At 37.3% G+C, this 23,015-nt stretch overlaps 1 protein-coding gene across 1 annotated transcript; it reads left to right on the top strand.

The window, feature by feature from the left end:
• The first annotated feature begins 131 nt into the window (after positions 1–131).
• On the top strand, positions 132–21,192 carry LOC146003673 (NFU1 iron-sulfur cluster scaffold homolog, mitochondrial-like). Its single transcript, XM_083142035.1, has 7 exons — positions 132–290; positions 2,547–2,739; positions 8,939–9,073; positions 11,494–11,608; positions 15,629–15,732; positions 18,046–18,162; positions 20,943–21,192. Exons 1-7 carry the CDS (start codon positions 235–237, stop codon positions 21,045–21,047), a joined length of 825 nt encoding a protein of 274 aa, XP_082998161.1. The 5' UTR covers positions 132–234; the 3' UTR covers positions 21,048–21,192.
• Positions 21,193–23,015: the final 1,823 nt, after the last annotated feature.

Below are 23,015 nucleotides of genomic sequence, written 5' to 3'. Positions count from 1 at the left end.
GCATTACATGTGAAACATTCGTACAAGCATTTGCCAAATTTTAGGCAGATGTATTTATAACAAAGATGGCAGCAGTTTCATGATGAATGCAAACAAAATTAAACAAGAGTAAAGGTAACTGAAAACAAACAAACAATATCATATCAACATGCGCGAGCGCGAGCAGGAGAAAACCGCGAGGACAAGGGTTATTTTGTCGAACACAAAGAGGTTGTAAAAAACCTCTTTAAAATTATGGCAGGAGTAATTCCTCGTTTGAGTCGAAATTATATAACGTTTGGACGAATTTGGTATGTTGCTTGAAGAATAAACTTTGTAATACATTGTGTAGATAATTGTTTTGTAATGCATTCTGGTTTCAGTGACACTTTGGGTCCAATTCATTTTTGTTGTGTGTCAGTTTTCCGTGTGTCTAAGTTAATAAGATTCTGGTACTTAGAACTCCTGGTTTCTTAGCACTTCACGCTAACAACTTCGCCAAAGACCCACTCAGATTTTTAGGGCCAGGTTCTGCTTGCATAATTCCGAAATCGTCATGATACATACGCGTTTTCGACAATTTTAATTGTCTACAGGTATACAGTTAACATTTTTTTGTTAATTATTGCGTTTCTTATGCGTGTTGTGTTTTTTATTTCTCTTCCGTATATTTACAGTAGTAAGTTAGGTGGGTGCAGTATGGTGCTCTTGACATTACAACTAAATCTGGTAACACTTTACTATACCTGAGACGGATTCCTTCAAATTTACAGGAGAAAGTACTTACGGAATTCATTTTCTGGAGTGTTGTTGATGTTCCGGAATGTAGTTTTGGTCCATTTTAATGTGAATCCATGTGGTTTTATACGAAAATCTATTGCTGCTGCCGCCACGATGTTGTCCATATATGCTAAATTGAACGAAAGGAGTGCTAATGGAACCTAACCTAACAGGCCTAACCTAACCTAGTAGGCATACCTCGTCCCCGTGATGGTTCGTGGGGCTATCGTGAATTTTTGGGCTAACGTCAATGGTTTTTTGGGGCTACCCGTGGATGGTTTGTGGGAAATAAGGAACAACAGTAAGTACACGTTAATGTAAGAAATATACATTATTTTCGTTATAAATTCATTATTTCACCTAAAGAAATGTTCCGCAATGCAGAATAGTACGTTAGCAATGTAAAAAAGTGCGAAAGAAATCATTCCCAGGTGTCTCAGGTATAGTAAAGTAGAACCATTTCCAAATTTTCCCCTGCACATGTACACAAAGTTTCATGTAAAAAATATCCTCAACTGCAATAACGTATGGACACCACTACGGTACCAGTTCGATCTCCACTGAACACCTCTCGCTCGTTTATTTTGTCATTTTTAACATTCGTACTTGCCTATTCTTCATTGTGAAACATTCTTTAAGGTGGCATTTTGCTTTTTTCACGAAAATAATTTCAATTTTTCACATTAACAGTAATTATTGTTCTTCCTTTTTTGGCTTCTGTAACACACAATATGGTGGGCACAGCTTGAGTTGCGTTGTGGATCTTGTGGGTATGCAGTGTTTCCAACCTTCGTAACCGAAAAATACCTGAATAGCCCCACAAACCATTGACGGATAGCCCCAAAAGCCATTCAGGGATAGCCCTGAGAACCATTTCCGGCAAGGTTAGGTTAGGCAAGCACAGTTAAAATTTTGTTCGTAAAACAATGCGATACAGCTTTAAAAAAAATCACCTGTACTTCTTGCAAAACAACGGCATGGTTGGAAACACTGAAAGGGTGTTACATCATGAAACGTACGGAACATCCGGTTGACAAATACAAGCAATGGTCATTGTGCGTCAGAGAGATATTTTTCTTTAAAAATAAATGAATTCCCGGTCAAATAGATTCCACAATGGAAGAAAATACCTCCACGAACTTTCAGAATGCTACAGAAACTTATTTCCGTAAGTAGTTTCTTCTGTAAAAATGAAGAAATCCGTTCGGCGGAGATCGAACTGTTATCACTACCACTTGTTCAACTTAATGTTTACGAACTTAGTTTTCACAAATGAATAACTTTTGCATCTTCAAAATGTGCATATCATTTTGTAAATACTTCAAACTTACTTCCATAATAGTTTCCAGTATTCCAAAGGCATTTCTCATGCTCCTCTTAAATTTGTAAAAATCATTACACATTTAGAACTATGACAAATTTCTATATGAGACTGTGGCAGAGATGATGTTCTGTTTCTATCGTGCCCATTAATATGCACTCTAAAACTGATTAAAAGATATCATGATTCAAAGGAGAGGGTATTAATAACAGCCTTAAAAGTGTTATGAATTTTATTATGGATATGTCCGTGTGGCAGTGAGAACGTAGCAATTTTGGAGCATCCGAAGTAGGAAAGTAAATATCTTCTGTTATTTGTATCAGAAATTATTTAATGAATGCTCTGTAAGTCTATGTAATTATTCAAGCATTCACATCAATTTATTATTTTTGTTGAACGACGTTTTGTACTTAATTATTTACTGTGCTTACCTGTCCTAATATGACAACAATACATTTTGTTACAGTCTCTTGAGAACTACAAACTATTCTCAAAATGAAAGATTCCTGGCATACCTTGGAACAAATAGTTGTCTGTCAAAGCAAAACAAAAGTCTGTTATCTAGTAAGGATGCCAATGTTTTGCAACAGAGAAGTATGTTCATTCAGACGATGGAGACTCCTAACCCAAACAGCTTGAAATTTATTCCAGGCGTAAAGGTAATACAGTTAAAAATGTTTAATTATATATCTTTGTTAGTCTGGATTATTTCACCGTATAAATTCTAGCGTCTGTATTGCAAGAATTATTTCCCTCCCTGCTAATCTTTAATACACAGGGTGAGTCAAAAGACAGGTTACATAGGGATTTGTGGTATATCTTCAATGTGTGCAACTTGAACATCAATGCATTTGTGCATGCAACATTTCCAGTTCTCCAGAATGTTGGCATAATCATGTCTGCACAATGCATTCCTCCAGATGCTGAATGTTCTGAATCTTAACATTAAATGACCCCAAAGGAAAAATAAATCCATTGGTGTCAGGTCTGGACACTGTGGTGGCCACTTATCCATGCACCAGTAAACTTCATTCAACCATTAACGGACAATTAACCCATAATGAGGAGGGGCACAGTCTTGTTGAAACTTCCTATGCAACCAGATTTTTCACTCACATTGTAATGTGTTACATCTGTAGATAACTATGATTTTATTATTAACACTCTTTTAACTGCCATGTGTATCATATTTATCAGTGGCGTATCGTTATAGTAGCCTACGCCCGGCGTTCCCTGATTTAAAATGTCAAAAATGCTTAAATGCTGTTTAAAGTAAATCTTCACTAATTTCATATATGTTTGACCTTCATGACATTATAATAGCTATTTTTCACGATCCGCTTGCAACGCTCCACTAACAACACTCGTTCTAGCATTTTTTTCAATGCCTTTCCTGGCTGAATGCCGGGCAAGTTCGGCGTAAAGGACTTTCTATATTCCATGCTGTCTATCTGGAGGGAAAGCTTTGATCTCTACAGCACGCGAGCAAATGCTCTCTCGTACGCCAGCGTACGGAGCAGAGGGCTACAGTGATTGGTTCATGTGTCCCTTCCTGCCTTCTGAAGCAGACGACAGTGGTAGAATTTCTACCCGGTTCTTTGCGCTCGTGTCACTCGTGCTATGTGATGCTACAATACGCAATATTGACTGACGTAACTTTACCAAACTCAAATATACCATTTCTTAATGACCAGTGCATTGTATAATTTATCGCACGAACAGCGATGTGCATTAAAAACTAAAAAATCAACATAGTTTTTGTCAAATTAGTTGGTGAAGTCCTCGTGGTAGAAGTTCAGCCTGTGCCTGCTCTACCACTTAACCCGCAAAACTATTATTTTTATTATTATTATTATTTTTTCGTTAGTATCTAACTGCTTAATATTGTGTCAATGGAAATGTTTAGCATTCATTTGAAAACTCTTAACATCGAATGTTCTGTGGACAAAATTATTTTAAAATGTTTATCACCATTCCAAGATGCAGTAAACAGTGGTCTCAATTACTAATCGGCACTGTTACGTCAGTAGAGTGTACGATAGTTGGATCATCCACCCACCTGCGTGTCAGAGTGTTTTGCACAGCGCGCCAAGACGACAGAGGTCCCTGGTTCGAATCCCAGCGTTAGCACGGGTGTTCTTTATGAGTGTCCCTTCATCAACTTCATAAATATCACTCATATTTATATTCACGATTAAAAAAAAGTGGTAGAAAAGCGAAGTAAAATAAACCAAATCAATCAGTAGTTGGATAGCCCACAACAATGACATCTACTGTTGTTCAGAGGCGCTTGTGATTCAGGTAGGTTTTCTAATGACTTGTGTCTTACCGAAAAGTATAAAACACCAGAGTTCAAAACATTTGTTGCATAGTGCGGCATCTCATTTTCTAGCTAAAACATGCATGGATGATGTTTTATTTAAAACCCAGCTGACTTCAGGCAAATAAACAATACCTGTGGTGACTAATACCATAAGTAAATTATTAAGCAAGAAAAGGCCGACCCTTCCTTCGGACTTGGCGTTCCCACCCGAAATGCCCATACTACGCCACTGATATTTATACATAACTTGCAGGCAGAGTGTATAGTTCTTATACACAGTTCCTTTGAAAATAAATGTGTGTTTGAGGTGCCCTGGCCTCCCTGAAAAGTTGTGCAGTCTTGATTTCTGAGTTAAGAGTCACATTTTGAAAACAACTAAAAAGTGTATTACACAGGCCGTGTACATAATAATTATACACAATCAATTTGACTCCAGTCTCCTGCAAGAAAATGCAAAATTCGACTTGGCAGTTAAAATGTTATTTATAAATTGTTTCCTTGGTTCATTTTGTTTTATTTTTCAATGATGTACCATATTTGCTGAGGTATGAGATGCCTTTTTTTGTACACATTTTTGAGGAAATAGCTTTATCACTGAATTAATTATTAATTTACAGTATTGACAGTATTTCAAATATGAAGTAATATATAAGTCCACTTTCAACAGGTGACTTACATAATCTAACTAGGAAAGAATTCATTTTAATTTTTGTCACACACTGCAATGAAACAAGGAAGAAATCATCTAACTCAGAACAGATAAATTTCCGAAAATGGAGGTAATCAAAAACGGACTATCTGCGTATTCGACGCACCCTGTTTTTTAGACCTATTTCTAAAGCAAAAAAAGTGAGTCTTATACACCGGCAAATACGGTAATTAAATATTTTATGACAATAAAGTTAATATATTGTCGTATTAATATTTGAAATGGTTAGGCTAAGTTCAGACTTCCACATTTGTGCAATAATAATAATAATAATAATAGTTTTGGTCATTGGATTATTCCAAATTTATTCATGCTATGCAAATAAATATTTGTGGAATTTCTATTTTAACCAATTTTAATAAATGTGATGTTTCGAAGCCAATTTGAATATTAGGACAAATTATGATATTGTGCGATATTTTGAATTCATATTTATAACACTTATTGTTTTACTGATAATATGAAAAACAATATCTTCAAACATATGTGTTCTTGCAAAGAAGCAAGAGCAGATACATTCATAGTTATAATTAATTTTATTGAAATTGTGTACATTTGCATTGATTTCATCAAGGTTTATACACAAAGGTCAACTCTTCAATTGTTTAAGATTGGTCAGTGTATAAATATGATGTAATTCTTCGTATTTTGTACCAACCTGCAAAAAATGGTAATTGTAATTGGGAGATAAGTATATTGTTTACATTGTTAAATTAATGATTGAGAGCAAACATGTACATGTAGATCACAAATGTTAAGGAGGTTAAGCACTTAACGCTCAGAGCATAAAACAATTGAAGGTGGCACATGCTAAAAATCTTTCTGGAACTAGTTGTCTGTGACATTGAAAAAATCTCATGATGGAAGAAGGGATTTGCCATTTTGGCATGTGTTCGGCTACGAAAGTTTTTGGATCGTGATAGTATAATCTGGGTTAATTTCATAGTTGTTTAGTGTCCGCTACTTGCGAGTTATTCGAAGTGATTTGATATTTGGTTTTATCAATTTAGTGTATAGTTCGTAGAAAGGAGGACACAGTGGTGCATACAACAAACTGACTGATCTGAAGGACTCTAACCAATACAATGGGGGAAGAAGCAACACTGTGCTGCTCACACACTAATAGCTTTAAGCTCTAGTAAACCTCCCGCCCTTCATCCAAAACAAATCATCATTAAAATATGATCAGGATGCCAATATGGCAGGTGTGAGGGAACAACGTGCACAGAAGAGATTGGCAGATGATTCTGAAAATACCCAAACAGACAAGGCGATCCGATCGGATGATTAGGAAAGTACCCAATCGCGACAGTACATGTATGACTCCTCACAACCAGGATCATATATAGTTAGTTCTATTAGAAGGCATTGGAAGAAACACAGGAAAGTTATCCAGGAGCAGTCTTGGAAACAAATTTCGTAAAGCGGGAATAGAAGTTTATTTGATTGAACAATGTGGAAAAAATCGAGTACGGCTGACTTTCCCAAGTGCAACAGATGCAAATACATTCACCCAAAAGGAAATGTATCTTTAAGATCTACAGGTTCATTTCTAGAATCTCTCAATCTTTAGTGCAGTGTGACGGCCTCATATTTTAAATTGATTCAGAAATCAGTATCAGTACATACCCTCCCTCACATCTCTCATCTAAAAAAATACAAATGCAAGATTTTCAAGATATTTTGAACAATATTCCAGGCCCCTTCATTTGGGTAGGAGATTTTAACGGACATCATCAAATGTGGGGAAATACATGTTCAGATCGATTAGTTAATATTTTAGTGGATTGGATAGAACGTAATCATTTTATTGTACTAAATGATGGTTCGACAACACACATTCCTCGATCCGGGAATAATCCTTCTGTGATAGATTTATCCAAATTGTCTGATATAATTTTTCCCCAACTTACCTGGTCTGTTGATGAAGACATGCGGGAAAGTGGTCACTTTCCAATACACGCCCAAGGAAATTTTATGTACAATTCACCTGTCTTTCACAACACCCCACTACTTCAACGATGGAAAACAAATCTTGTTGACTGGTCACTTTATTCCACAACCCTGGATTCTTTAATTTTATCAGAAAATTTGCTGTGTAATACCGACATCACATTCTCACAATTTATACACAGATGAACACGTCGATCAGCATTCACCATTTCATCAACATGGGTAATGTTGTCCGGTGTCAGCGAGGAACGAGGCTGGCCCGATCGCTCATTGTCCTCCACATTTTCCTGTCCATTTTCAAACTCCTTGCACCACCACTGCACACTTTGCACTGATAAACACTTGTCCCCATACACTGGCTCCATTTCCCTGTGGATATCTGTGGCTGTTTGTCTTTGCACCATAAAAAACGAATAACACTTTGCTGATCATATGGCGTGGACTTCCTGGAGCACTCTGGACATCTTTGCCAACTGGTAACAGCACCGTGCCGTGGATGAAATCGGAAGTTACAATAGGACCGTTCCAAGAAAAGCCTACTCGTATATCTTGCTTTTGTAATAACACTTATAACAACCTATAAAAAAATTAGGCGCAAAGACTTTACGATTTGCCCTCGTATATAAATGAACAACAAAGACAGAACTGAATTATCATCTGCAGTTTTTAAGAAATGACATGTTAATTACTTCCATGTAGAGGTGGTTTAGTTTCAATCCAGCCATTTGCTAGAGGTTAATGACCTCATATTTTAAATTGATTCAGAAATCAGTATCAGTACATACCCTCCCTCACATCTCTCATCTAAAAAAATACAAATGCAAGATTTTCAAGATATTTTGAACAATATTCCAGGCCCCTTCATTTGGGTAGGAGATTTTAACGGACATCATCAAATGTGGGGAAATACATGTTCAGATCGATTAGTTAATATTTTAGTGGATTGGATAGAACGTAATCATTTTATTGTACTAAATGATGGTTCGACAACACACATTCCTCGATCCGGGAATAATCCTTCTGTGATAGATTTATCCAAATTGTCTGATATAATTTTTCCCCAACTTACCTGGTCTGTTGATGAAGACATGCGGGAAAGTGGTCACTTTCCAATACACGCCCAAGGAAATTTTATGTACAATTCACCTGTCTTTCACAACACCCCACTACTTCAACGATGGAAAACAAATCTTGTTGACTGGTCACTTTATTCCACAACCCTGGATTCTTTAATTTTATCAGAAAATTTGCTGTGTAATACCGACATCACATTCTCACAATTTATACACAGATGAACACGTCGATCAGCATTCACCATTTCATCAACATGGGTAATGTTGTCCGGTGTCAGCGAGGAACGAGGCTGGCCCGATCCCTCATTGTCCTCCACATTTTCCTGTCCATTTTCAAACTCCTTGCACCACCACTGCACACTTTGCACTGATAAACACTTGTCCCCATACACTGGCTCCATTTCCCTGTGGATATCTGTGGCTGTTTGTCTTTGCACCATAAAAAACGAATAACACTTTGCTGATCATATGGCGTGGACTTCCTGGAGCACTCTGGACATCTTTGCCAACTGGTAACAGCACCGTGCCGTGGATGAAATCGGAAGTTACAATAGGACCGTTCCAAGAAAAGCCTACTCGTATATCTTGCTTTTGTAATAACACTTATAACAACCTATAAAAAAATTAGGCGCAAAGACTTTACGATTTGCCCTCGTATATAAATGAACAACAAAGACAGAACTGAATTATCATCTGCAGTTTTTAAGAAATGACATGTTAATTACTTCCATGTAGAGGTGGTTTAGTTTCAATCCAGCCATTTGCTAGAGGTTAATGACTTCATCATTTCTTTGTTTCAGGTTCTTGGTGAAGGGCAAACAAAAGATTTCCCTCATGGACAAGAAGCATATTCTTCACCATTAGCCAAGTTGCTATTTAGGATTGAAGGAGTAAAGTCAGTTTTCTTTGGACCTGATTTCATCACAGTCACTAAGGTAAGGGGGTGAGGTGGTGTTTATAATTTCTTGGCTTGCCTCTGCAGTGGAGTGCTTAGCACAACATGCTACAGGGTGTTTCACTTACTCCCAGCCCCTGATTTTTGCTTATAAAAGTCAAATTATTGGTCATAGTATAATGAAATTTGCTACGGACATACCGTGGTGTATGAGAAACATGATGATGTTGCAGCGAGTTTTCGAACTGGTCGCCATTAGTATCAGTGCATGTCTGCACATGCCTAACCATGCCACCAACACATCAGGGGTCACAGCTTCAATTTCCTGCCAAATGCTGTCTTGCAGTTCCATGAAAGTCCGTGGCTTGTTGCAATAGACCTTTCCTTTCAGCATGCCCCATTGGAAGAAATTTGTTTGGGTTAGGTCAAGCCAAAGTCCTTTGGATGACATGATCTTCAAAGGACACAATTTCTTGCATGTTGACGTTGGAAGCGTGGCAAGTGGTGTCATCCTGCTGAAAATAGCCATCATGGAGTTCCTAGTCATCCAACAGTCCAAAAACTCAGACTGAAAGCACATGTCCGTGCGATTGGCATTTAATGGCAGAATCACCCAGACATACGCCCATGCAAGGACTAGAGAGACTTTGGAGCCATATACAGTGACGTCACCACATGTTTCTCATACACCAAGGCATGTCCATAGCAGATTTTGTTACAACCCATAGTTTGATGTTCATAAGCCGAAATCAGGGACCGAGAAAGAGTGAAACACCCTGTACAGTCACGGACACTTATGGGTTGTAATGATTATATTTAGAGTCGATGGGTTTGTTACAACCCAGAAGTGTCCGTGACTGTACAATGCCAGGAGACCCAGGTTCGAATCCCAGCCTGGGCACAGGTGTTCTTTGTGAGTGTCCCTTCATCAATTTCATCATACATCACCCATGCTTATTGTCATGTATAGCCAAAAGTGGCAGAAAGCAGCACTAAATAACAAGATTAAATCATTATTTCTTGGCAAATTAACAGTAGAAAAAGCTTGTGGATAGCAATTTGAAGATTTTCATACAAAATCATCGAACATTGAACTACTGTTTGGTCAGTTACACTTTTCAAAATTGTACTTTCAACAGGATTATTGTAATGTGAAATGTTAGAAATGTGTTTGTAGTTCTGATTTATAGAATGTGATCCATTGAAGTGCAGACCGCCTCGTCAGTGTTTGTGGTATCGGTAAGCGAGGCACTTGCGGCCATTTGTCAGCATTGTAGAGTGTTGATGAAGCAAGCACACAACAGTTTCTATAATTATTTTTAAAGAATAATTTATTTACCAGATTTATTTAAGGAGGTATTCAGACTAGTTACCTTTGATGTGCACATATTTTTTATAAATCTTTATTGAAGACACCTACTATCGTAAGCTGGCGAGAGAGGCTAGAAACCATTTTTTACGGAGGTCCTGAAAGTAGACAGGAGACTGTGAAGTGATAATGGTCCTTGTTTTGTATTGTGTGGTCTGTTTACTAGTCTGGCGACTGTGTAGTGATAGGATGCTTGTTACGTATTGCGTTTTTCCTAGTGTATTCAACAGCAAAGTGTGCTATGGATCATCAAATGTTTTCTACTGCACAGTGTGTATTTATTTATGATTCATATGTGTTAACTCAATCAGCACGTGAAGTTCAAAGGCCATTTCAAACAAGATTCCCGGGTGTAAAAGTTCCATGTCATTAAACATTCCACTCTCTATGTACATGTCAAATCCACACACCCTGGAAGAACTGAAACGTAACATCTGCCAAGAAATTACTAACGTCAATCAATGGGAACTACAGTGAGTTATGGGTAACTTTATGAAGATGTGTCAAAAATGTGTAGACAATGAAGGCGGCCAGTTTCATGAATTGGTAAGTAAATAAATCACTCTTTAAACTAGTTACAGAAACTTGCGAACTTGATTCACTGACAGTCTATAGTGCTGACACATGGCCGCAAGCACCTTGCTTGCTGATAGTGCAAATACCAACACAGCTGTCTGCACTTCAATGGATCGCTCTGTACTTTTATCTGAACAAAACTTCAAATACTTCATATACTTATATGAATGCTATTTGTACGTATGTACTCTGACTCTCCACTTATATCTCCTGTTTTGCATTTATATGTAATAGTGCTGCTAGCAATGGTTTGGCAGCTTTCACTTGAGTTTTAAAATTGAATATGATAAAAAAAATGTACATTTCTTGATGATATTACAAAATAAATATCAAAGCTCATTTCAAAATCGCATATGCATCTTTTTTGTTTGTTAAATATATATATATGTGTGTGTGTGTGTGTGTGTGTGTGTGTGTGTGCGTGTGCGTGTGCGCGTGCGTGCGTGCGTGCGTGCGTGCGTGCGTGCGTGCGTGCGTGTGCATGAAGCCTCATGTCTTTATTTACTACTGTCCAGGTGGATGAGGAAACAGAATGGAAGTTATTGAAACCGGAGATCTTTGCCACTGTTATGGACTTCTTCACTAGTGGATTGCCTGTCTTAATAGATGCTGAGCCTTCAGCAGACACTCGTAAGTATCTAGAGCTGCATAACCTTTATGTAGTGTGCTGACCTCTGTGGCAGAGTGATTAACACAACACGCTATGTCCTAGGTTCAAATCAAGCCCGAAAAAAATTATATGACAGACAGACTGTATGCAAGTGAAATTTACATCTGGTATCAACTGTTATGTACAAAATGACCTCAAGGGTGCAACACTGATGAAGTGAGCTTCACATCACTATTTTCATCATTTTTAAAGATGGCGCCCCCTTCTCATACTTGCACCAGCGAAGAGCAGCGATTTCTTGCCCTCTGGAAGCCTAAAACTTATAGAAATTCTCTGTCAAATGAAAATTCAATATCTCTGTGCATGATTACCACACCAGCAAGTTTACGAATGGAGGAAGAAGTATGCCAATGGCTTCAGTTGGCAGGCAGATGGGTGGAAAGTCCTTCGCAATGGGTTATAAATGAGTGAGTGCGTGTGCTTCCCAAAGATTCTTCTGTCTGACATATAGGCACTAACTCAAGACTGATCAATATATGTGGATCAGCAATACATGCAGAAATCTACTAGATAAAAAAGAAAAGCAACTTATGGTTTTCATTTTGACTGTCCCTTGTATCATATTGTCACTCGTCTTCATTTTTGCGATTAGCCAAAAATTGCAAAAAAGCGAAGTAAAATAAACCAAATGAATCAATCAGTCTTCATGTAGTGGCTTATGTTGTCACTAATTTTTCAATGTGAGGAAGAGGGTAAGGTTACTATAATGTATCCACAGGGAAAAGAGCTTGCGCAGACCCATTACTCCTGTGCATCGTCCTCCCACGTGGAGGGAAGGGACAGAGTGGAGCATGCTTCCCTATGGTCTGAGTTAAACCGATGGAGCGGAAGGTGCACGGAGACTTTTGGCCGAAGGTTCTTTTCCTTGTGGTCGCTCTATAGTTAGTAAGATAATTCAGAAAGAAAAAGGAGAGCGTAAAAGTGTGTGTGTGTGTGTGTCATTACAATGGCACTTGGGAGCAGCAAAACACACAATCGGGCTTAATACCATTGTTGGTGGTGTGAACGTTAAAGAGTGGCTGTTTTGCACATGTATGTGTGGGACCCAACATAGCATTTGATAATATATGTGACATTGCTTCCTTTCATGGAACAGCACATGCTGTTTTGCAAGGATCACATAGTACTTCCAACCACAGTATGACCCCTGGTGGAGGCACATTGCACGTTTGGGTCCTACTTTAAACTGTAGGTCCATTTCTGATTAGACTATCTAAGCATAAAGTGGACTTTGACACACATCTTCTGCATTTGGGGCTGTAGGTTACTTCATATACAACACCTTATCGGACTTCTCAAAGGCATCAATGGGTTTGTAGGATCAAACCCTTGCATGGTCTGTGGTGTAGGATTTGTTTGTTCTTACCTGAAGTTATTTGGAATAAAATATTATTATTCTCTCTTCTTTAGAGCTTTATTCAAGCTTCTACCGATATGCATAAACTTTTTCAAACGGACAATTCTCCCGATATAAGTTGTACGCTGAAACCTACTAGTAGGGACGTGAAGTTTTTGTTTTATTTTTCCCTAAATTTCGATGTTATTTTTTACTGCAATTCGGTGTTATTTTTCGTGGTTCAGGGTAAAATTCGGTGTTATTTTACATGCATTTTTACTATCCCTTCTATGCTTAAGATTTTCACATTGTTTTAGTTCTGGTATATTGAGACACGTTTTAGTTTTCATGACAAAAAAATATAGCCTACCTTTGTGTGAGAAATGGCGAAATTTCTCCCATTTGGAAAAACAATTTCATCTCATCAGCCACTAAATATGAAATGTTTATTGAAAGGTAACACCCAAATCTTTGAACACAAGCATACACATCCCTAGCCATGCCCCAAAACCTTCTGCGACCCCAAAATACCATTTTGTGCAGTCGAAATATAACAGGTGTACTTCTCTCTGAAAATTTTCCCACTCCAACAAAATTTCCCTTCTAGGAAGATGACCTCCCCCTGAATGAATTCTAATTTGGGACAAGGTTAAACACTGTCAGTCATGTCTGCGCCAAACTGCAATAAATGAAGCATGATAATCTCTTAGGAATCGAACTTTTACCAGCTAGACTCGAAATGACAGATCTAATAGTGCTTTAGGTAGTTCTTTTTGAACAGAAGAAATGTTATTCCCAGTTTATATTGCATATTTCGCAGCAGGTTTCATGTTAAAGTGTAAAATTCGGCGTTATTCTGAAAAATTGCATAATTAGAGGCACATATTTTTGGTAAATAAAAAAGCAAAATTTCGGTGTAAAAACAGTGTTAATTTCGGGTTCAAAAGCGGTAAATAAAATGAAATTTCCCTGTTATAGCAGTGAAAGAGCGGTATATAAAATGACATTTTGGTTTTAAAAATGTGAATATAATCCCAAATTTGATTTAAAAACTGCACTTACTACACAAAATAAACATATCCCTTCTAATAGCACATTAAATCATTACGAGAATATTCAGTTTAATCCTGTATAAAGGGGTCCATTTTTGCTTCTCAAATATTTACAGAAGAATTAATCAATTTTCCGTGAATTGCATAACTCACAGGATACTTCAGACTTCAGAAACTGTCCCGTCGGTATATAAATGGGAAATTTCGTGTTTAAGAGTCTATTTCGCATTTTGCAGTTCATTTCGCATCATTTCGTGACAAAACAGGGTAGGAAAATGCACCTCACAACTTTCAGAAACATGAAAAATTAACATCACAATGTGTTATTTCACATCATCACTGGTCTTTTGGTGATGCGGAATCTGGATTAGCCAAAGCTGCCTCAAAGAGCACGACAAATATATTTCCCCAGACATTCCCTGAATCACCAGCCTTTCAAATACCAGGAGAGTGTCCCCAAAGTTTATAGATTTTTCCCCTTTTATATGGAGAATGTGTTTACATTTTTTCAAGATGACACTATAGTTGTTTATACACCCTCATAGTTACAGAACTTTTGCAAAATGCCAAAATTATTTATTAGTTAGTAAGAAATCAATTAGAAAAACTTTTACATATATTAACAACCAAGTATGTTTTAAACACCTTTTTAAAGAAAATGGAGTTGACCACAGATGACTCAATTAGCATTTTAAAAGCATGTAGTCTACTAGGTTTGCATGTCTACCTGTTGTAGAGTTATCACCCGTCTCAGAAAAATAGGACATGTCTTTGTTGTATGTATTCTAATTCAGTGTAGCATGACATCTCTGATGACACAATCTCACCACCAATGGTCCAAGGTTCGAGTCCTGGCAGGTGTATGGGTGTTTGTTTGTGAGTGACTCTGCGTCAGTTTCATCTGGTCAGCATTCATCGTCAGGGAATTTTAGTTTTATGAAATTGTAGACACCCTGTGCATGGCACTGGATAATGTGAGGTGGTGAGTCCTTGTGACACTAAAATTTTGGAGCCCTTCCATCAAAGGCAAGAACAATAACCATTTGGCTACACTGAAGCTCTGTTTATGTGTGTGTGTGTGTGTGTATGTTTATTTCAATATAATAAATATTCTATGCTGTAAGTAATTCCTTTCCTTTATTGTGTTCAAATATGTTACAATTTATTTGTTTCTTCATCAATTTCATTAATCCCCATTCATCCTCATAATTATGATTAACACAAAGGGATAGAATAACAACAGAAAATGAGGAAGGGGAGAGATTTCCTCTAATTATTTTTAGACAAATGTGGAACAGCCATGATAAGTATGCAATGTAATGTCCATGAACGTTTTACTGCAGTTATTCAGAATAAAATTACAGTATGGATAATTTTTATGTTTGGGAACAAAATTTTAGCACAATCTTTGTTTAATTCTCATACAATTGTCAGAATTCCGGGAATTCTTGGTTAGTAGACACCCTGTAGCATAAATAACTATGCTCCCACAATGCATACACTTTTATTTGAAATTCATAAACAGTTGTATTTCATTTAACTGCAAATTACTGGAGGAAGTATTATTTATTTTGTTATTTTTGCTTTTACAGAGCTATCAGAAGATGATGATGAAACTGTAATGATGATTAAGGAACTTCTTGATACGAGAATCAGACCAACAGTGCAAGAGGATGGAGGAGATATTGTTTTTATGGTAAATGGATTTTTTGTGCCTTAATCATTTGCTTAAAATTTTATAACATTGCATTGTCCATGACTGTACAGCATTCGATTAGTATGGATGGAAAATTCCAAGCAAAAACATGCAAGAATTCTCTCATTGGGCCACTTTAAGCCACTTGAAGGAGACATAAAATGACTTAATATTTAGTAATTGATGTACAAAATTGGCAAATTTACTTTCTATGTCCCATTAAACATTTATTGTAACTATATAGGCTGATTCAAAAGTCTGGTCCCACAGGATAACTTCATTGTTTGCATCAATGCATATAGTGAAATTGGAAAAAGGGGAAAGTTGTTTGAAGTATGTGGGTTTCAATATCAAGTGTTTGAATTTTCAATGTAGCATGCACTGGTATGAGTCTCAATGGTAGCTGAAAAAGCCATAATGCCATGCATGGGCGTATTTTAAGTGGGATTCAAAAGGTCCAACCCCCCCCCCCCCTCTTTTTGGTTCAGTAAAATTACCAGATTACCTGTTCTATCTGCTTGTTCATAAACATTTTTTCGGACTTATTTTATTTTCCTAAATTCGAGACATATAGGACGAGGTAAGGATGGGAAGGAAATTATGTAATTCCGCACACCAGATGGGACTGCAGACCAAATGTCTGAAATTTCCTGAATGTTTCGGAATTTCTGCGATAAGAAACTACATTGGTCAAATCAGTTATCATTTTTTTTCCTTAAGTCTTCTTAAATAAATTTGTTTTTTAAAAAACACAGTGCAAGAAAACCAGGAAAACATCGTAACATTCTCAAGTTGTTTGACACAAGATGAACAGAAAAGTAAAAAAGTAAAGTGCTCCCCTGTGCATAGCATGAAGGCGTATAGGGGGTAACGCCTCACACTTTCTTGATCCATACGCCTACGGCCACATGCTTTGTCCAGAATATTGCACGTCATCGCAATATCACATTGTAGTTGTTGATTTGTTTTATTTTACTTCACTTTTCTGCCACACTTGGTTATTCGTGAAGATGAGGATGGATGGCGATAAGATGAATTTGTTGAAAGGGGAATCACGAACACATGAGCAGCACAAAACACAAGCCTTCTATTGTGGAATATATTGGCTGTGAGTCCAGCCACCACTCTTGTCATTATGCAGCATTGCAGTTACTGGGGTTTCCTACGTAGAAGAGAGGTTGGTATTTGCATTTCGATGTCGTTCGCTGTTTGTTTTGCTGCAAACATTTGACATTTCAGTTCATAGCTATCCTGCTTAATCAGGGTGACTACTCAATTACTTGAATTCCAGGAATTATGCAAGCATTATTGGCTCCGGGAATTATGTGTGAATTCTGTTTGAATTTTTCTCTGTAGACATGAAAAGTTGTAACTTTTATTAACCATTGAATTTATACATATTTATTAATGACCTGAGGCAAGCTTTTCATAGTTTAGTTTTTATTTTATCGAGAAAAGAAAATCAAATATAACAGAATTCTCTCCATCAGTTTGTTTTGTTAGTGTCATTTGCAGGCAGATGGAAGTTATTGCAAGATAAGATATCTTGAATTTGATTACATCATTTTGAAATTCTTACACAATTAAAAAATAATTGTATATTACTATATCCCCTAGTCAGGGCCGTGGTGCTGATCACATCACCCCCAGCTCGGCCTAGATCAAGAAAGTGTGGGGCCTAACCCCCCACCCCCTATACGCCTTCATGGTGTGGGGCAAAGCACAGGGAGCACTTCACTTTTACTATATCCCCTAACGCTTGTAACTTGTATTTGTAAGATGTACTTTGAGTCTGAGTATGTGAAATGGCAAATGTTAACTCCACACCTTAAATTAAATATATATACCATTCAAATTGAATTAGAATTTTTGGATACATTGGAATCACACAGACCCTTTATATCGTTAATATATTTGTGTGTGTATGTGTGGATGTTGAGAGGTGGTAATACGTAAGGTGAAATAGGGAAACATCTGCTTGCACCCTTGAATTCTTGGAAAGTTTGCACTGAAAACTGGGAATTATACTTCAATTTTATCATGCTCCTAGAATGGCCACCCTGTTACTGGCAAAACAAGTGCTGTTTCTTTGTTTTTACTTGTCCTAGTGTCTTATATTCTGTGCATTTGCTAAATTGACAAGATGAGTGTTAATTTTTGCTATTTTCACTTGTATTGAAATTGCTTTAGGTATGCAATAATTAAGAATAAATAAGAATAATTAACTTTACATAACTTTATATCTCTATCACTTTTCGTCGTTGAGAATACCTTTATATGTAATGAATATATATTTTTTTCTTTTATATATAGGGCTTTGAAGATGGGGTAGTAAAGTTGAAAATGCAAGGAGCTTGTACCAGTTGCCCCAGTTCTGTTGTCACCTTAAAGAATGGTGTTCAAAATATGCTTCAGTTCTACATACCTGAGGTAAGTATTAGTTTTATTCACACTAAGAAGGGAATAGTGTACAAGACGAGCCTCAAAGAAATAGACAGATTAAACGCTTTATAAATTGGAAACTGTTTGCTTTATCAGGAAGCATTTAGGCATCATGTGAGCTCCATTGACGTCAGTCGAGTAGTATCGCAGCTATAGCCAGGTAGAAAAGGCTTTGCATATGCTTGAATTTGCAAGAATTGTTTTACCATCGCACAGCATCGTTTTATGGCAAACAACTACGCACAACAGCTGCTGTGACTCTTGACTTGTACATGCTGAGACTTTTTTGGGAGAAATGGACTATTGCATTGATATCTGTCACGTTACAAAAGGGTCACACGTAGAACATTTGTAACTTATCCATGTAAACTTCATGACATACTCTTCCAATCATGTTATTAAAACTCTTTCTGTAAAATTTTGAAACTGTCTATTCTTCTAGGCTCACCCTGTCTATTTGTTAGGGATGGACTTATATGCCCATGCCAATGAATGCTGTTTTCCATATCCAAAGACAAAGTTTCAACTGTTCTGTGTAAAGAACTTGTATGGTCCGTTCTTAATATTTAGTACTTTTCATCTGTAATCCTCTGAGGATGGGAGGTTTTCAAGTATGCTCGTTTCAAATGTGTAGTGCTATGCAAAAGAATTCGTAGAAAGAAAATGAATTATCATGGACAGTGTGGGAAGGGGAATTTTTGTATCTCTGTCCCAAACACACAATTGAAGGGCTCGGGAGTTACAAAGTTAAAAGAGCCATCCATCAATTTTCATGTGTAATTGCCATGTCATGTAATTTGCATTGGATCCATTGAACACAACATGAAAACAATTTGTCTGCTGTATAGCTTCTAATATCCTTTCTGCTTAAGAAACTCAATAATGACAAAAATGCCACTTACCATGTCTTACCCTCGAGCCCTTCAATTAGATGAAGAAGAAATTTACCAGTTGCCCCAGTTCTGTTGTCACCTTAATACACACATAATACCTTATTAAAAAGCTAGCTCCACTCCCTTCCTATAAACGTAAGAATTTGGTACGTTAGTGACCTGCAACTTCTAATCATTCAATAGTTCATGGCATAAAATATATTTAATTGTATTACCCTAGTTTAGCAGTAGCCTGGTTTTATTGCAGGTACACACGAAATTTTTTATGTATTACATCTCCTGTGTGTGCCGAGACATAAAGTAAAACAACAGAAGCAAACATGGTTGAGTTTTTGACACAGCTTAACTGTCAAAGGTGCCAGATTTCTGTTCCTGCCAGTTAGGCATTTCATCTAATCTTCATTTGCACTTATTGTCACCGTTAACCTTTAATCACTCAGACTGCTCTGAATTTCTGTTTTACTTTATTTCTTGCACCCCTCCAACCACAAGTGAACCCTTCTTCATACTTTCAATTGGGGTCCTGGCTACATGTTCAAATCTTATTTAATTCTATTTTTAGCAAGCTAACGTACCATAGTTACATGTGTTTTTTGTTACAGGGTCCTTCTGGTGGCTCATTACTCATTTTCACTTTCAGCAAAAGATTATACAGGGTGGTGCAAAAGTAGGTTGACAGTCTTTCCTCTGAAGACATTGTGAACTGTCAACCTACTTTTGAAACACCCTGTATATTATGTAGATTTTCAGCCTGTATATTACTTTGAACTCCTGCTCTTCTGACAACATAAAAATAGAAATTTTAAGAATTTTGAATTTAAAAAAGTAAAGAAGTCATTGATGCAATTTTTGACTGATTTTCTTCCTCTTTGCATAAATTATGTTACATTCCTTTAACTAAACAATAACAATCGGAAACTACTTTACATTAGTCTTCTGTAACCATGTCAAGTCATGTGAAATGCATCGGAAATTGAAAATAGCAAAACAGCTCATTCACAGTTCAAAATCAAAACAGATGTCTGGCAGACTCCTCCATAGTGATTTTCAACGTCCATAGTACTTAAGGTAGTGACCAAAAAATAGAAAATTTAATACTGTACCGTATCATGCCGAAGGCGTGACTCGAACCCAGGACCCCTGGCATCATAACTCAATAGACTAATCTCTTCGCCAAGGGGTCCGATTGAAGCGCTGGAAAGAGCTTCTTACAAACACATAACACCGGCAATCTTCAGCGGATCTTGATAGAATCTGCTGACACGGATTCTACCGGAAATTGTACGAAAAATAAGTAAACTAAGCCTTATGCTAAAAACACCGTTAACGGCAGACGTGGACTTGCCAATGGCTCTAACGATCAGAAATTTGAATCTCTCATAAATAGTTCGAGAGGACATTTCTCACCCCAGCTGTACTCAGAAATTTATCGCGTAAACAGTTGTTGTCTCCGATTTACAATTGTTCCGTAAGGAGTTACCACAGGGGTTGCGCTTCTGAAAGAAGTTTATTTCAGGACCGTGCTTTGTCTACTGAATCAATGAGACCATCAACGCTACAAGACACCAGAGGTAAACAAATGTTCCTTTATCCCCCTTCTATTAATCTCACGACCTTGCCACACCAGTCAACCGAAGTGTTAATAACGAATGTTAAAGTGTTATTATTTCACAGGGGCGAGCCCCCCCCCCTTCACTTGTACAAACGTACCTCTCACTTAGGGAGTAGCTCTAGGCTAGCATAGCCTAACTACAATCCCAATAAAAACCCATGTGGGCTTTTATGCGATACCTATTAACATAGTAATTGTATGTGTCCATTGCACTCTTACTTTGCCTGTATTAATTTTTCTTTCTTTTATGGACATATTCATAGGTGGTAGCAGTAGAACAAGTTGAGGATGAGATTGAAATAATGACAAAGCAACACTTTGAAGACTTTGAGAAGAAACTGATGAAAGAAGAAAAGCAACCCAAATAATTCGAATTTGTATATAAACTCTTCATGTAAATATTGCAATAAGTTAGTTATCTTATGAATATATAGTATATAATGTGTGTGTATATTGATGTACAAAGATATGAAATGTAAGTACTGTTATATTTAAATAAAATTTTGAAAGTAATGTTTCATAAACTAAGTTCTATAGTGGAACCACAAGCAAAGAAACCTGCGCCGACCTGCGACTCCTGTGCACCGTACTCCCACATGGAGGGGAGGGAGAGAGTGGACCTAGCTTCCTTATGGCCCGAGTGGAACGGAAGAAGGGAAAGTTGCGCAGGGACTTTTCGTCCAAGGTTTTTTCCTTGTGGTCCCTCTATACCAGGTAGTTTGTTAGACTGCAATACAGGACATGGAATTTAATTTACCACTTTTTTCATTTTCTTGCTAGATTACTACTGCTCCTTCATATCTAAATAGCTTGTACTTGGGTTTAAGGCCAAATCACAAAGAACTGAATTTTCAGTAGGAATGCTGTAGTCAGCGGGAAATCTAGCCATGTGTGATTCAGGCATTACTGTGTTCTGTAGCTACTAGATGTGAAACTTGATACTTATTTCTCTATGGGTGGTTGCACTATTGGGATACATTGGGCTTATCTTCTACATAAAATGTATGAATTAATGTATTTTACTCAGTGACGTGCACTGAGGAGTAGCTAGTCTAGCAGAGATAGATCAATCAATCTCACATCTTGAATTATATTCAAATCACAATATTTATTGTCTTGTTAAAGCCGCAGTTCATGTGTAACACTTCCTTTTCCACGCGCTTCTCGTCCATCGGTGTTCTCCGCGGGCAAAGCTGGCTGGATACCCTAGCTCGCTATTCTTCCGCCAGACCAGTTTCCAGGTAGAAACGGCCGCGCTAAAGAAAAGGAAGATTTCTACCTCTACCTCCCTTGCCCCGTCGCTCCCCGCTGCAATGGTTGAAAGCCCAGGTTTTCAGGTCCCCCAGTCTATCTCCTATAGGACAGATAGGGGATTGGTTTCTCATAGATTTTTTTGTAAATCCTCTAAAGAACTCAGGGTAAAATTTTCTGCAGTACCTATTTATGTTCTCTGCATTTACACAACTACACGTTGTACAATATGTACGTATGTATAATATGGGATGTAGTTTTATTATTTATGAAATGGGAACGTGTTATGTGCAGACAATAATGTTATGCTTTCTTTCTTTTCTTTCTTTTTTTTTTTTTTTTTTTTGAAATATGGAATATATAATGATTAAATTACAAATATGTGCTTGGGCTCTCTCTCACTCTCGTTTTAGTAGTGTTTTATTTAAATATACTACTCTTGGCCTCTAACAGTCATAAATACGGATGTACTTATTTGGGCAAGAGAACGCGTGTTCATATTGTTGCTGGTTTGGTTTATTTTACTTCGATTTTCTGCCACATTTTGGTTATCGCGAAAATGAGGATGAGTGATGATATGATGAAATTGATGAAGGGACCTCATATGAACAATCCAGGCCAGGATTTGAACCCGTGATGAGTGCGCATTTTTGTCCTATGTGTTATACCCTGCAGTGAATAATGAAATAATTTGGAATGAAAAATGTATCTCAGAACTCAAAAATCCAAAAGAATATTCTTGAAGAAACTACAAAAAAGTGTGTTTTGTTACCTGTTTTGTTTCTGTGCATGAAGTGTACTTAAAACACCAAATGAACCAACCGTGTGGGAGTGGTTATCACAGCACGCTACGACAGCAGGAGTTCCGGGTTCGAACCCCGACCTGGGCATGGGTGTTCTGTGTGTTTGTCCCTTCATTAATTTTATCGTATCATCTTCGCAATTAACCAAATGTGACAAGAAAGCGACGCAAAGTAACAAAAATGAAATCAAATCATTGATTGATTGCTTGATTTGATTAATTTTACTTCGCTTTTCCGCCACTTTTGGCTACTCGCGAAGATGATACGATAAAATTGATGAAG

The sequence above is a fragment of the Lepisma saccharinum genome, chromosome 20 (assembly GCF_977018435.1).
Source record: "Lepisma saccharinum chromosome 20, izLepSacc3.1, whole genome shotgun sequence".
Classification (NCBI taxonomy): domain Eukaryota; kingdom Metazoa; phylum Arthropoda; class Insecta; order Zygentoma; family Lepismatidae; genus Lepisma; species Lepisma saccharinum.
The sequence above is the reverse complement of the archived record's forward strand: the minus strand, read 5'-3'. Positions and strand labels throughout refer to the sequence as shown.

Coding starts and splice junctions, on each gene's coding strand:
- LOC146003673 (XM_083142035.1), top strand. CDS start 235: ATGGCAGGAGTAATTCCTCGTTTGAGTCGAAATTATATAACGTTTGGA. Junction 2,740..8,938: donor AATTTATTCCAGGCGTAAAG/GTAATACAGTTA, acceptor TCTTTGTTTCAG/GTTCTTGGTGAAGGGCAAAC. Junction 11,609..15,628: donor TGAGCCTTCAGCAGACACTC/GTAAGTATCTAG, acceptor TTGCTTTTACAG/AGCTATCAGAAGATGATGAT.